Source organism: Bison bison, unplaced genomic scaffold, assembly GCF_000754665.1.
Source record: "Bison bison bison isolate TAMUID 2011002044 unplaced genomic scaffold, Bison_UMD1.0 scf7180017864314, whole genome shotgun sequence".
Lineage (NCBI taxonomy): Eukaryota > Metazoa > Chordata > Mammalia > Artiodactyla > Bovidae > Bison > Bison bison.
Window position 1 is genome coordinate 1,568,023 of NW_011494886.1, and position 15,578 is coordinate 1,583,600.

Genomic DNA, 15,578 nt, shown 5'->3' on the forward strand with positions numbered 1-15,578 from the left:
CTTCAGCCAGCTTCAGCATCAATCCTTCCAATGAACACCCAGGACTGATCTCCTTTAGGATGGACTGGTTTGATCTCCTTGCAGTCCAAGGGACTCTCAAGAGTTTTCTCCAACACCGCAGTTAGAAAGCATTAGTTTAAGTGTGCTATCAGATTCTCTGAATGTCAAAAATTGAAGCCAAAGTAGAGGTGCCTGCAAAGGTCTAGTATAAGAGGAAGAGGGAGAGAGAAAACAAGCATTTCTCTTGTGTGCCATCTACCTAAAAACATTCATGCTACCCTAAGATAAGCTTGTACCCATTTTATGAAGGAAAATAAATGTGATAAGCATCAGGAAAATGGATAATAAGGAACTGATGTTTGGCATGCATAGTATGAGCACATCCTAATGGGAACTTTTTGAAGATAGGTAGAAAGAGGTCTTCCCTGGTGGCTCAGATGGTAAAGCATCCACCTGCAATGCAGGAGACCCAGGTTCGACCCCCGGGTCAGGAAGATCCCCTGGAAAAGGAAACGGCAACCCGTTCCACTATTCTTGACTGGGATATCCATGGACAGAGGAGCCTGGCGGGCTGCAGTCCATAGAGTCGCAGAGTTGGACTCAACTGAGTGACTACCACATACACAGAAAAAGAAATAAAGAACTAAAAAACTTTTCTCTTTTTTAGATCTTTTAAAAATGATGTATTGAAATACCCTGAAATTATACATGTTTTAAAGAGGGAGCTCCATGCTGGAGTTCTAGCATCATAAACTTAGTCTTGTGGTTTATTGTGTCACAAAAGCCATCGGTAGGATTACAGACTTACTCTGAGTTGTGGGTACCTCTGCCTTACACATTTTGTCGAGGCATCATCTTTGTGTCCAGCAGAATATTCTTGGAATCAGACAGTGTTTTTACTTTTTCAGTATCATTACGCTGTACACAAACATAAAGCTAAGAAAACAGGTCTTTGGTCTCAAAAAACAGCAGCTGAATGTCAGTTCTGCATAAAGTCTGTATTCTGCTAAAATTATTGAATGAGCTCATAGAGTGTAGTGTTCTGAATACTACCTACCATTCTACATTATGGTTGCTATTGCTAACAAGCCCTGACCTCGTGGTCATGCTTTGAGAGAATGTTGAGGAAATTGATGTCATGATAGCTGTTAGCCACCACCAGTGTGTGTGTGGAGTGAGGTCACGACTGGGTAGAGGGTTGAGGGCATCCAAGGCTGAGCTTGGTTTTAAGAAATACTTCAAACTGCTGTCTCTGGGGTCGCACAGAGTCGGACACGACTGAAGCGACTTAGCAGCAGCAGCAAACAGACTTCCAGATACTTCTTATCCCTTTGGTTTATTCTGCTTTCTACCCAAGGTAGTCAACAAAGCATTTGCATTTTATTCTAGGGATTTCTCTCAGAAGAGATACTGAAAACCAGAGCATTTCAGAGGAGGGCAGACAGCTTGCAAAGGGACCAGGTAGTCTACTGGACAGAGAAAGATTAGACATTTTATCAGGAGTAATAGTGTTCTTGACCTGAAAAAATAAATTGAGAAGATGAATTGAAAATAAATATTCTGGGACACTGGCTCTTCATTTAGTGGCAGCCTTGGTGCATTGAAGGCAGCCTTGGAAAAGTTTTCTTTTGTATGGAAAATTTTGTTTGTTTTCTGTTTTGTTTTATTTATTTGTTGTATGATGATGTTCTTGTTTCCTTGTTTTTTCTTCCTTTTTCTGTTTTTGCCTTTACCTCTAAAGTGAATATTCTAGAAAGCAAATTCAGATTTTGCTGAAAGGTATTATTCAGCACTGAAAACTAAATCTGCTATTTAGATTCCTTTACCCTTGAAAAAGTTTCATTTTTCTTTATGACTGTGGGTTTTTACCAAAGTTGGTCACATAATACAAATAATCTTCAGTTGATAAAATAGAACATGGCCAAGTAGAGAAAGGAGGCAAAACTAGTCATCTTTTCTCCATAAATGGCCAAGTGATTTCATATTATTTGGTATCATACAGTAATCCTATATGAGATCAGAAATGTGCCTGCCTTCTGAAGAAGGTCAGAAGTTGAAGCAATGGGAGGAAGCATGACTCCTCTTGTAATTTGGATGGGCTAGAGAAACCAATGATGAGTGTCTGGTGCTCCAAGTAATACATTAAAAGTGTATCTTCAGCGACTTCAGGCTCTCCCTTGGCATGCAAGGTGCTAGCCAAATTACATTTCATTTGTTCCATGCCCTGATACTGACAAGTCTAGACTTCACCCTAAATTCCTACTGCGATTGCATCTGCTTCTCACTGCAGGTACAGTTCTGCCCCCTCCCCACAGCGTATCAGAGAGAGTAGCAGTATCATAGAGCAGCATTTAAAGTTTTGCTAAGTAAAAGTGCTTTACATATCAGTGGAATCTTAAAATCAATAATAGCAAAAATGTAGCTATAGAGAACAAGTAGGTGTCCATGGATAAAAATTTATTATTTTTAACAAAATGACCAAAGTAGGGACTTCCCTAGTGGCCCAGAGGTTAAGAATCCACCTTCCAGTGCAGGGGACGCAGGTTCAATCCCTGCTTGAGGAACTGAGGCTCCTTGTGCCACAGGCATGTTAGCCCGTGTGCAGCAGCAAAGACCCAGCACAGCCAAAATTTAAAAAAAAAATTTTAAGTAACTTTTAAAATGTAATTTTTTAAAAGAGAGACTTTAGGTGCCTAACAGTTATGAAGATGTGATGTAGTAAATGTTAATATGCATTTTCTATGAGATGTTTTCAGAAAATTCAGTTAGGCTGCACTATTGGCATATAGTATTTTAGTTCCATGACCAGGGATCACACCCATGTTCTCTGCATTGGAAGCACGGAATGGTAACCATTAGACCACCAGGGAAGTGCCTAAAGAGTTTTTTTCTTAATTCTTGCTGGTTGAAGAGAACGGAACTTACGCCTCTGTACCTCCCTCCATCAGCCCACAGAAGTATGAGGGGAAATATGCCTTATTCCTGTCTTTCTCATGAGAAAACACCTGGCTAAAAATTGGCCCACATTCATTCTGCCAAGTCAGCCTAATTGTTAAGCTTCTGAGGATCCACCATTACTAAAGCTGTCGGTCTCCTTGATGGATACATTTTGTAATGGGGCTGGCAATACTGATTTTTTTTTTTTTAGCTGTAATTTTTTAAAGCAGTTTTAGAGTCACAACAAAATTGAAGGGAAGGTACATAGATTTCCCATATATGGACGCCCACCACATATGCATACCCTACCCCTTTATCAACACCCCCCACCAGAGTGGTGCATTTGTTACAATTAACGGACCTACATTGACACAGCACTATTACCCAAAGTTGTTAATTACATAGATTCACTCTTGGGTTTGGACAAATATATATCCTGTATCCATCATTATTGTATCAAACAGTATTTTCATTGCTCTAAAAATCTTCTATGCCCTGTCTGTTCATCCTTGTCTCCCTTCCTACCTTCCCCACTTCAAATTGCTGATAACTACTAATCTTTTTACTGTCTCCATAGCTTTTTTCTTTTCCTGAATGTCATATAGTTGGAGTAATAAAATATTTAGCCCTTCAGATTGGCTTCTTTCACTTAGTGATATGCATGTATAGTTCCTCCATGTCTTTTCATGACTTGATGGCTCATTTCTTTTTAGTGCTAAATACAACTCCATACATAGTCTGGATGCACTATGGTTTATTTATTCATTTACTTACTAAAGGATGTCTTGGTTGCTTCCAAGTGTTGGCATTTGTGACTAAAGCTGCAATAAACATGTGTGCACAGTACTGATTTTAAGATAAACTATATGTCCTTAATTACTGTGGTCATTTCTCTTCAAAAGAACTCTTAGCACTGTGTTTGAAACATCCAGGGTTTGAGTTGATCAACAATATGGTTTAAGAAGATTATGCTAACAATTATCTTATTCATTTTTACATGAATTAATTTTATATGAATGTGTGTTTCAAACATGAACCCCTACTGTGTGCCAGGCTCTATGCTATGGAGGATACAGGCACAGAAACCTCTCTGTACCCAAGAGAGTCTAGAAAAGAAAGCATATTTGGGACTTCCCTGGTGGTTCAGTGGCTAAGCCTGTGCTCCAGTGCCGGGGGCCAGGATTCAATCCCTGGTCAGAGAGCTAGATCCCACATACCACAGCTAAGACCCAGTGTAGCCAAATAAATTAAAAAAATTTTTTTTAAATAAAACATATTTAAGTGACTGTGCAAGTAAGTTTACATGCGTAAGAAACAGCACTGGTTCTTCATGACCAGAACATCAGAGTAAATAAGTTTTGACTTAGGCCACCGCCTTTTTTTTCCAGAATAGTCAAAATGTGAACAAGTAAAAGGTAAAGTATTTTGTTTAATGATAAACATTCCCAAGTTCTTCTCTTTCTCTTTTGGTTTTTTCCTTCACTTGTGTGACGTCTTTCTAAAGAGACATGACTTTTAAAGCTCTGAAACCTTGAATGCAGTTTCCTCATTGGTATGGTGGTATGGGCTTTATTCACACAACTGGCCACCACCCTTCTATTGCACCCGTAAGAGAAGTCATTTTTTAATTGACCATCTTAAATCACCATATAAGAAATAAAGTGTCCAGAAGCATGAAGGTATAGCAAGAAAGTAGCTGGTGATACATAATCCCAGACCAAATCAAGTGACTGCCAGACTTAGGGGTCATCTACGTAGAATCTGGTGATAGTTTTGTTGGTCTGGCATCTCTGACTAGTTAAACTAATGAGAAGGCCTCCCACAGGCCAGAATGTCTAAACTTTGGAGGAAACATATTGGGAACACACTTTGTAGGATTTGGTTTTGCCTTATATATGAGTAGAGCACTTTGTGTGGTGGTATTTCCCTTGCCAGTATTTTGTCTTCTAAACTGAGTTAAGTTACTTTCACCTAGAGTTGTTAGAGTTGAAGTGACTTGCCTCATCAGACCAGTGATTCTTGTAAGCAACATCATTTCATATTGGATCTTGGTGGGGGTGGTGTGTGTGTGTGTGTGTGTGCATCTGATGAGACATCAGTATGAAGCAGTATTCTTAAAAGGCTTTTGTGTTTTCTTCAGTGCCAGCACTTCAAATATTGCCCGAATAGAGGAAATGGAGAGACTGTTGAAGCAGGCTCATGCAGAGAAGACAAGGCTGCTTGAATCCAGGGTAGGCCTAAGATCTTTATGCCAGAGGCCAGTGATGTGGCGGTTCAAGATGCCCTGCACTTGACGCTGGAAAACTGTCTTCAGGCCTCAATAAGCAGTGGGACCTTGGAATAGTCACTCTACCTTTCTTGACCTTATTTTCTTTTTATTCTTTTTTATTTTTTGGCCACACCAAATGGCTTTTGGGAGAAGGAAATGGCAACCCACTTCAGTGTTCTTGACTGAAAAATTCCATGGAGAGAAGAACCTGGTAGACTACAGTCCATGGGATCGCAGAGTCCAGCACGACTGCCTGCACGCACAAATGGCTTTTGGAGTCTTAGTTCCCTGACCAGAATTGAACCCGGGCCCTCAAAGTGAACGCACAGATTACTAACCACTGGACCAGTAGGGAAATCCCACTGGCCTCATTTTCTTTTCTAAAAAGTGAGAGTGTAGGAGAGATGTTCTCTACCACTCTTTACTGCAGTACCATTTTTTAAAATGTAAAATGTATATAGCATGGGCATAGTGAATTCTTTATATTACATTTTCCTCTCAATGGCCCATTTGTTTGCCTGCCGGGGCAAAGGAGAAATGGCAGGTCTTTACACGTTCTCCCTGCCTTGCCAGTTCATGGTAAGGACACTATTGTAATATTAAAACTCCCACATTATTATGACTATATTTCAAGCCAGAATCTGCACTTCCTTAGGAATCCCCCAGATTCCTTTGCATCCTGCCTGAAAGGGCACCTCCTTTCCTCCTCTGATTTCCCCACTGCTTCCTCTGCGACCTTCAGCCAGGAAGCCACAGAGCAACAACAGGAATTGGAAGAACCTACACCATCAAAGAAAGGCTAAAAGCTGTGACTAGTGTTGGGTCACAATTAACCTTTTTATATTAAAAATGGAGAGTTTGGGTCATTAGTATGAAAGGACTGAACAGAGTCACAAGCTGGGTTTCACTTAATATTCCATTGTTAACTTTATGTAGTGGCTGCATTTCTGCACAGAATGATTTGAAAGCTCTGTGAGCGATGATTATGGATATTTTACTCTTGGTTATACACTGTAAGAACCTCAGCTATAAAATTAGGAATTGCCTAGTGAGATTTATATATATATGCATTGGAAATTATTCAAGTATAACCAGTATGTCTGAAATTTTCTTCTGCATGATGATGCTTAGGAACGAGAAATGGAAGCCAAGAAACGCGCTCTGGAAGAAGAAAAACGACGTCGAGAACTCCTGGAAAAACGGTTGCAAGAAGAAACTAGCCAGAGGCAGAAGTTAATTGAAAAGGAAGTAAAAATAAGGGAGAAACAAAGGGCACAGGTGGGTCGGTCAATCTGGATGGGCTGGCGTAGGTTGCCCCCTGGTGGTCATTTTTTAGAAGACGGTCATGCTGTGTCTGAGGATGCCTGTGGCTGTGCTGCCCATTAGCCCTTGGCTTGTAATGGCCAAGAGAAAGATGTTATTGGGCCAAAAAAAAAGTGTATTTATTTCAAAACTCATTGGGGACAACTAACAAAATGACATTTTTCTTTAGTTAAGCGTGGAACATTTTCATGGGAACCCATTTTTTGGAGTATATTTAAAAAGAAGAATTTTTTTTTTTGAGCAACTTTCAAAGTTCGGCTAGATTCGTTTCTAGAAACAAATACAACACCCCAACTGAGTTGAGAAAAAGAGATTCTATTATGTCATCTTTTGGAAGCAGACACTCCAGCACAGAATAACCAGCCCAGTTCCTTGCTGGTAGAATTAATATTTATGGTGGAATTAATTTTAAATTAATTTTAATGGTGGAATTTAATTAATAATTAATATTTTGAATCATTTTCCTAACCACACTGTGTTGTCACAGTGCTGCCAGTCCACACACATGGGCCCAGGATTGCTGAACTCAGGAGAACCATCACTTTGTTTAACTTCCTATCTCAGTCATCCTGGAGTTTGGTCTTGTCACTAGAACTGCTTACATAATGTATGTTTCCTGAGAAACTAGAGTAAAATTTTAAGTACCATGTAATTTAAAGATCAAGTCAGCTTTACCAAGGCTTACTAGATTTAAAGATAAAAGGTACCAGTTCCCTTATTCCTTCCAGTTGCTGGCAGTTTGAAGTTCAGCAGTGAGAGATTTGCCTTAATCTGTGGCACCTGTCTAGAGTCAGAGTACCACAGAATCAAAGGCAAAATAAAGGAAAAATCCAAGTAAAACGTGTTCGTTTTATTTCATTATGCCAAACCTCTGTCACATTTTGATTTGCCGGAAAGGTCATCCATGACTATTTGGTATCTGAAGCCAAACCAAAGGCACAATTCTATTTTAATCTCAGTGATTAGTTTTGTTTCCAAGTATATGATTAGGTTGTGTTCCCCCAGGACAAAGGGGTGGGGTAGTTAACAGCATAAAATACAAGACCGTTTTAGAAATGGTGACATGCACTTCCTAGACTAGACGAACCTCTGCTCAGCTGTGGTAAACTTAAAGACATCAACGTACACCTCTTCAGTGTCTGGTCCCGGACAACTCATTGGCTACAGCTTTCATTCCACATTCTTACCTTATTTGAACTTTGCCTTTCAAAACACCTCTGCCTTCAGTTTCTATCAGAGATTATACGTAAGTCAGCATGTACATACATATATGCTTGGGGTATCTAGTGGGGGCTGTACTTACCAAATGACGTTCAGTCAGTTACATCATGTCTGAGGTTATATAAGGAGAACTGTTGTTGAGGTTGTGGCAGGGAGAACTGGGAACGTTACAGTGGAGGAGCCCTCATCTGCAAGAAGCAGCCGAGAGAACTTCATGCCTTATTTCCTTATGTTTTTGTCTTGTTATCGGCCGTGCCAAGCGGCATATGGAATCTTAGTTCCCTGACCCGGGATCAAACCCATGCCCCCTGTGTTGGAAGTATGGAGTCTTAACCACTGGACCGCCAGGGAAATCCCTTCCCTGTTTTAAGTGCTGAGTACCTCTTTTAAAACTAAGGTAAATGACATGTTTCCATTTTCTTATCTGGCCTTTTCAAGGAACAGAATCTGTTGGCCTGAATTTATTCACATCCCCCTCCTCCCCATACCATAGCATTTTTCTTTAAATGCCATCCACTTTTTAGATTCCAAATGACAGCGTTTAAGTTCTCATAATTGCATGGACGTTTGAACACTTAGGCTTTTCAGTTCATAAACATCTGTGACCTAAAACCAAACAAAGAGTTATAGATTAGATGGGCTTGTGCATTTCCAGGCTCGACCTCTGACCCGCTATCTGCCTGTGCGGAAGGAAGACTTTGATTTGCGGAGCCACGTAGAGACTGCTGGCCACAATATCGATACGTGTTATCATGTGTCAATCACAGAGAAGACCTGCAGAGGATTCCTCATCAAAATGGGTGGAAAAATTAAAACCTGGAAAAAACGTTGGTTTGTTTTTGATCGGAACAAGCGCACCTTCTCTTATTATGCAGGTGGGTCATAAAAAAAATCCAAGTGATACTCAAATCAGGAATTTTCTGTTAAAGAACAAAAGCAATAAAATTCAGAATAAATAAGTAAAGTGAAAAGTAATAGATTAATGGCAATATTAGCTTGATAGATGTATATTGTATTCAGATCATATGGTCCAGTATTTACGAATTTCCTCTAGAAATAGTAAAAATTACATTTTTAAAAAGTGTGAGTCAGTTTGTTCTGGTTCTGAAATAAACCCAAACCCAAATAAATATTAAGTGGAATGTATTTTTTAGACCAAAATATTATCTTTTAAACCATGAGATCAGAAAAGGTTTCTATTTACTTATTTATGGTCATATGCCCTATTTAAGTCACACACAATTAGGCAGCTTAGCTGACAGCCATTCAGCTCTAGTTCATAGTAATTTCAGCAGTGAAAAGCTCCTCAGTGAACTATTGAATAAGTTAAGTATTTACTGGGTAAATTTCCAGTAAATACTGGAATATTTTTGGGTTCTTTAAATGATAGATTATGAGACTTGTACCCTACTGAATCCTCTATGAATACAGGAATATTTGTGTAACCAGTGTACTTATTAAGAACCCCCTTATTTACACATAGATTTCATATGAAATATGCCCATTAGCTGCACAAGTATAGCTGTACTCTCTTTTCAGCTGCTGAATAAGAGTAGTGTCAGACTCGAGGTTATAAAGACACCCTGCCTTGGGGTGATAGTTCCAGCATTTATGAGCATTGTTGGGAATTGTTACAAAGTGTAGCAAGTAATAAATTTAAAAAAACAGTCCAGTCATTTAATCTGTAGGGTGTGGTCAGGTATGTTTATGAAGAAAGGTGTGAGAAACCAAGAAGCATGTGGAAGAAAAGAACTTCTGGCTATGGAGTCCCAGAATCCCAGAGTGAAGGGTGGGCAGGGTACATGCCTCTAAGTTGGGGGCTCTTTGTGTGGGGCTTGAGTTGCTACGGTGGAGAGCAAATGGCCTAACTCACTGACTGGTTACCTCTTTGGGGCTTTCTGACTTTGGGTTTTATAAGAATCCAGAGACAAGATCTTCAGTTAATACAATAGAAGAGATGCCTATGTAATAAGAAATGCCAATTCAGTGTCTGCAAAATGCATAAAGAAGTTTTGCTGTGTGCTAGTCTCCACTGACAACCTTAGCCAGAATTTTAAAATAATTCAAATAAAACAGCTTTGCTCATGTCTGCTCCTTTTTTCTAGGAGCCTTATTTCATTCTTTCTTTGGTCTGACAGGTGAGAGGTTCAGTGCTTCTTTCTGGCCCATGTAAATGTGTTTTTCAAATTTGAACTTCTTAGTGACCAGTTTTCAATTTTTTTTTTAAGTACCAAAATATTTTGGTATATGAACAATTAACTCAGAACCCTAATACCTAAAACAGACAAAAATTATATTTAATTCAGCTTTTTAATATTTACAGATTGTACAACTGACTGGTGAGACCTAGTTTGGCAAACGAAACGCTGCCCATTTGGCTCTGTTTGCTGCCATCATCAGCTTCCCTGCTCCCACCCTCCCCACCCCAACTCTTTCCCAGACACCACCAAGCACAGGGATAGATGAGCCAGCAGGCTTGTCCTGCAGATGTAGTTCAGGCTGGACCTTTCCCATAGGCGCCACGGGATCAAATCCCATGTCAGCAAGCTAGTCAGCTTGGTAAAAGTCAGCTTGGTAAATGAACACGGCATGTGTGTAGGGCCTAAGCCAAACTCGTAGGTCTCCCTGTGGAGCAGGCCCCTGTGCTCGGCCTCCCACACAGTAACTGAGCAACTTTAGAAGAGTCTCTAAACAAACCTAAGGCACAGAAACTATGTCTGTAAATTGCTAGGATAATGCTTTTGAGAAGGAATACTAGAATTATCCCATCAATTTACAAGAGCCTTGTATTTTTCGTTCTTACTGATGTGCCCTACAAACAAAAGTTTTCTTCCCCCAGTTTTCTGCCTGCTTTGAAACACTGACAAGGTTTACTTTTATCTTCAGATTTTATTTTATATCCATTTCCAGAAAACAGAGTATTATTGTTTTCCGGTGAATGAATTATTGCAGGATCTTTTCCACCAAATGTTTGAGAAACACATTGACCTTTTCTTTCACAGAAACTGATGGAAACCCACTGAACATGGTATTAATTAAAAGTGTTTCCCTAGGAAGAGCAAAAATAAACACAAAAATATGGTCTATGCTCAAATAAGTTTTAAAAAATGCTAAGTTAAATGCAATTATATAGGTTTATTTTCTGCTGAACTTACCAGGGCTGATATTTTTCAAATTTGCTTTTTACTGTTGTTATTGGGGTGGGGGGGGCAAGGACTCTCATTTTAGTAAAAACATCAAAATGCAACTTAGTCTAAATAATTAAAGTAAGTCTCTGTCCCATGACATAAGTTCTGACCTTTTCTAACACTGTTAAGCATGAAATATCCTTTCAGATTTTCTCCATGCCTTTTCATATATGGTTCAATGTACATAGGTATTGTTTCTTCTTTAATCCATTTAGGACCAAATTATTCACCCTGTTCATACCTTTCTTCTCATAATGATATTTCAAGGTTTTTCTCTTGAGCGCTTGCATATTTACCTTGGTCTTTTCACTGGCTGTGTAGATTCCATTGTGTGGCTGGTCTAGAATTGAATCAGTTCCCTGTGAAGGCTCCAGCAAGTCTTTTGCAGCATTGTGGGTGGCTCTAGCGGTGAAGAACCCGCCTGCCAATGCAGGAGACGTAAGAGACACTGGTTTGATACCTGGGTTGGGAAGATTGCCTGGAGGAGGGCACAGCAACCCATTCCAGTGTCTTGCCTGGAGAATCCCATGGACAGAGGTGCCTGGTGGGCTACAGTCCATAGGGTCGCACAGAGTCAGACACAACTGAAGCAACTTAGCACGCAGGTCCTAATGAACACAAATACGTATACACATGCATAAGAAGCTCTTTTAGGTTGCAGTTTTAGAAGCAAAATTGCTGAGTAAGAGAATTTTGGCACTTTCCATTGTGTATGTTTTACCAAATTGACTTCCAAAAGAGGCTTTCTTATTTGCATTTCCTCCAACAGTGTATGATAAGAGCCTCTTTCTCTGCTTCCTCATCCATGATTTTGAGATTTTTTTTTTTTTAATGTACTTGCATGTGTTATCATCCCTGCAGAGATTAAATTACAAAATATCTCAAGAACTTATTGTTCTTATTAGTCATTACAGAGTGATGTTATTTGGTTGGTGGTTTCGTTGGTGGCTTTGTTTTCTTTAATGTTTGGTTTGGTTTTTATGGCAAATATGATGAAATCTTTGGAAGCAGTTTGAAAAGCGTTGCATTGAAAGGACATTAAATTATTAACATGAAGCTCTGTTGGGAACAGGGTTAAAAAAAAAACAAGCAGAGTAGACAAGAAATTTGATAGGGAAGAAACATAAGTAGGATATTATTTTAAATTATAAATAAAAAGCACACTTATTACAAATGTTTGTAACAGTTCCAGTTAAGTTGCTCAGTCATGTCTGACTCTGCGACCCTATGGACTACAGCAGTCCAGGCTTCCCTGTCCATCACCACCTCCTGGAGCTTACTCAAACTCATGTCCATTGGGTTGGTGATGCCTTCCAACCATCTCATCCTCTGTCGTCCCCTTCTCTTCCCGCCTTCAATCTTTCCCAGCATCAGGGTCTTTTCTAGTGAATCAGTTCTTTGCATCAGGTGGCCAAAGTATACAACTACTGTCTTGAGAATGTAGGAAAATATTTTTTATTGATGTTAATGGTGTTTACACTTTGTGTGCTAAACTGACAGTCAATATTCTATATTATATTTTGACTGCTAATTTAGTGAAAAGCCTTGAGCAAAGTTACTTAGTCCCTTTCATGTAGGGTTGCTAATTCCAAACTTTTTTTTTTCTCTTTTTTCAGGATGGAATGGGGCTAACCTACGTTATCTGAATCAACCTTAGACAATTTAAATGCTAGATAAATTTTTTAATTAATTCATTTATTTTAATTGGAAACTAATTACAATATTGTCATGGTTTAAATGCTAGATAAATATTTGAATGATGGTTATAATGAAGTTGTGATTTTTTCTGTTCATCAGTGGTGATAAAGTATTTATTTTAACACTCATCTGCCATTGCAGACAAGCATGAAGCTAAATTAAAAGGAGTAATATACTTTCAAGCCATTGAAGAAGTATATTATGATCACCTCAAGAACGCTAATAAGGTAAGCAGTGAATTTCAGATTGCCACGATTTGAATGCATAAGTTGGGGTGAGAGTTTCCCAAAGGTCCAGTGCTTAAGACTCCATGATTCTACTGCAGGGCAAGCCGGTTTGATTCCTGGTTGGGGAACTAAGAGCCCACATGGCGCATGGCCAAAAAAAAAGTTGGGTGAAAGAAGGAGTTAGTACTTGCTTATGAGGAAACTTCAAGTAAACATCTTAGTAAGGCAAGAGTAGTAGTTATTGAGCTATTTTTGGAGCACTCACTATCAGCGAGGTACCCCTGCTAGAACTTTACAGTGTATCTGCTAAAATGACTGGTGAGCTCACTGTGAGAGTTCTTGTGCAAAAAGGCCAGAAAGATGGTCAATCTTGAGAAAGGTGTTGAGGGCAAGACTGTAGGTTATATTAGAGCAAAAGTAATGGCTACATAGGTTTCTATAAATTGGAACTTTTAACGAGGAAGAAGCCCTCACGTATCTCTGTGTTATATTTAATGTTGTATTTGCAATGTATTCGGTTTACATTCTTTTCCTCTCTTGATTTTCTTTCTAGAGTCCTAATCCTTTACTTACCTTTAGCGTCAAGACACATGACAGAATCTACTACATGGTGGCCCCGTCACCAGAAGCCATGCGGATCTGGATGGACGTTATCGTGACTGGGGCAGAAGGCTACACTCACTTCTTGTTGTAGTGAGCTGACACAACTTCAGGGCAGACTGCAATCTCTTACAAGAATGAAGCCATACCAACACCAGGTGGACAGACCCAACAGACCCATCCCTTTAACTGTGGATACTCAGAACTGCGTTCATATTAACAGGAAGTCATTTGTAACAGAGAAAGAAGAGGTTTTAATTCAGAGCTTGATCATAAATAATTCAAAGCTTGATCATAAACAGCAAAAGAATTGCCTATGAGAAAGAAAACACTCTTTTGGTAAAGAGCATCACTTATAGGAACATTTCTTATAAACTCTTTTTATCAATTGTTGACTTTGATGAAATAAACTGGTTTACAAAATGTCTGTATGTACTTGGAAAACATGAAATTATTTTAGCACCCAAATCATTGGCGGCATTGACGTTACTGGTAATCAACTCGCTCTTTTTTAAAGGAGTATTTTGTGGAAGATTATTTTATAAATATTAATATAAACAAATAAGGGCTTGGAAAGGGAGTGTATTGTAGGAGGAGTTTGGCCCTAATTTTTAAGTACTACACCAAAACCAAAGACTTGACATGACCTCTGCTGAACAGTAGTAGTTTCAAGTGATGAACTGCGTTTAGTGTCACTCTGCATTTTAAAATGGTACTTTGTTGCCAACAAGTGCCCAGGAAATTGACTTTGAAGAGTCACCACCAGCATAAGCTACTGTCCATACATAGCAAACACTTTGTAAAAGAAGAACAAAAAGCTGTGTGTTGTAGGAAGAAGCAGTCTTGGACATTCTATCACACTGGGCAATTTAAAATAAAGAGAGTGTTTAGCTTCAGCTGCTTTGCTGATGATTTCTCCATTCCCAGTGCTGAGAATAAAGGCAACAGTAACTGATTTCCTTTAGATTGTCCAACTTCTCTTTGTTGTGGAGTACACGTGTTAACCGCAGCCTCACGTGATATAACTATGAAATAGAGCTCTGTTTTCACCAAAGAACAGACCAATTAGAATACTTATTTTCCAAAGTATTGTAGTTCTATTCAGAGGCACATGAAGTTCACCTTAATGTTCTCTGTAATGTACTGTTTTATGATGTTTTTTCTTTACAGTTAGCTTTTGTTTTTTAGAGTTCAATTAATTTGTATTGAATGAAATGACTTCAGGCAAGTCCTTTTGTAACAGTTTTTCAAATGCCATTTATCCTGGTTTATCATGTTGTGTGTGTTTGTAAGTATGAATGTACTCTTTCTACTCATTGACAAAGGAATAGAAGTAGAAAATAATAATGTTACTTACTAGTAAAAATGAAATGATTAGATTAGAAGTGTCTATAAAATTTGTCAGGCCTGACTGGGTACAATTTTTTTTTTTAATTTGCAGTGGTTTATATACATGTTGCCAATAATAAGATTTTGCGACTGGATTACACATGACGTTACTTGAACAGTGAAGGACAGAATCACAATTGCAGAAGACATTTTCATAATCTGTTTCTACAGAGATCACCCCTCAACCCTGTAGTGATCTAAGACAGTGAAGGACAGGTGCTGAACGTTTGTTGGTTAATGTAAAGATATAACTTTTCTGAATTGTACTTTACTTTCTTCATAGGACTGTAAAGATGCTCTAATCAACTTTCTATCTTGCACGATGTAGTAAATGGTTCAAATATGTGTGTCAAAATATGTTGAGTTTGGATTAAAATGTTGATCAGATTTCACATTCTAAAATAAACTCATTTTAATTAGGAAATTACCCATTGGTAACATGACAAGGGATGAATTAATCAGCAGAAGTCAACTGTAGAATAGACATAAAGTTTGTGTGCTAGCTAACATTATGACTTGTAGTTTATAAACTGAAATAATCAGATATGTCTCTGGTCACATTCCTGTTGCTAACAAAATGAGATACCCCTGAGAAATCTGGCATCTTTATGTCTAATTGCATCGATGCAATTATTACTGGGGATTGAAAGAGTGCATTTACCTGTCTTTCTCTCTGATGGGGAAAAAATCACACAGGTGTGAAGTTAAAGCTCTAAGGCTTTACTT

The 15,578-nt window shown here is 38.7% G+C and overlaps 1 protein-coding gene across 10 annotated transcripts in view; it reads left to right on the top strand.

Moving 5' to 3' along the window:
• PHLDB2 (pleckstrin homology-like domain, family B, member 2) overlaps nucleotides 1–15,279 on the top strand; it is a 242,637-nt gene extending 227,358 nt beyond the window's left edge. For all 10 annotated transcript variants that reach the window (XM_010852738.1, XM_010852730.1, XM_010852731.1 and 7 more), the window contains 5 exons: nucleotides 5,078–5,168; nucleotides 6,338–6,484; nucleotides 8,406–8,625; nucleotides 12,778–12,863; nucleotides 13,417–15,279. In XM_010852738.1, coding sequence (XP_010851040.1) covers nucleotides 5,078–5,168; nucleotides 6,338–6,484; nucleotides 8,406–8,625; nucleotides 12,778–12,863; nucleotides 13,417–13,557 — 685 coding nt within the window. In that variant the 3' untranslated portion in view covers nucleotides 13,558–15,279. The remainder of the gene's footprint in view (nucleotides 1–5,077; nucleotides 5,169–6,337; nucleotides 6,485–8,405; nucleotides 8,626–12,777; nucleotides 12,864–13,416) is intronic.
• Nucleotides 15,280–15,578: the final 299 nt, after the last annotated feature.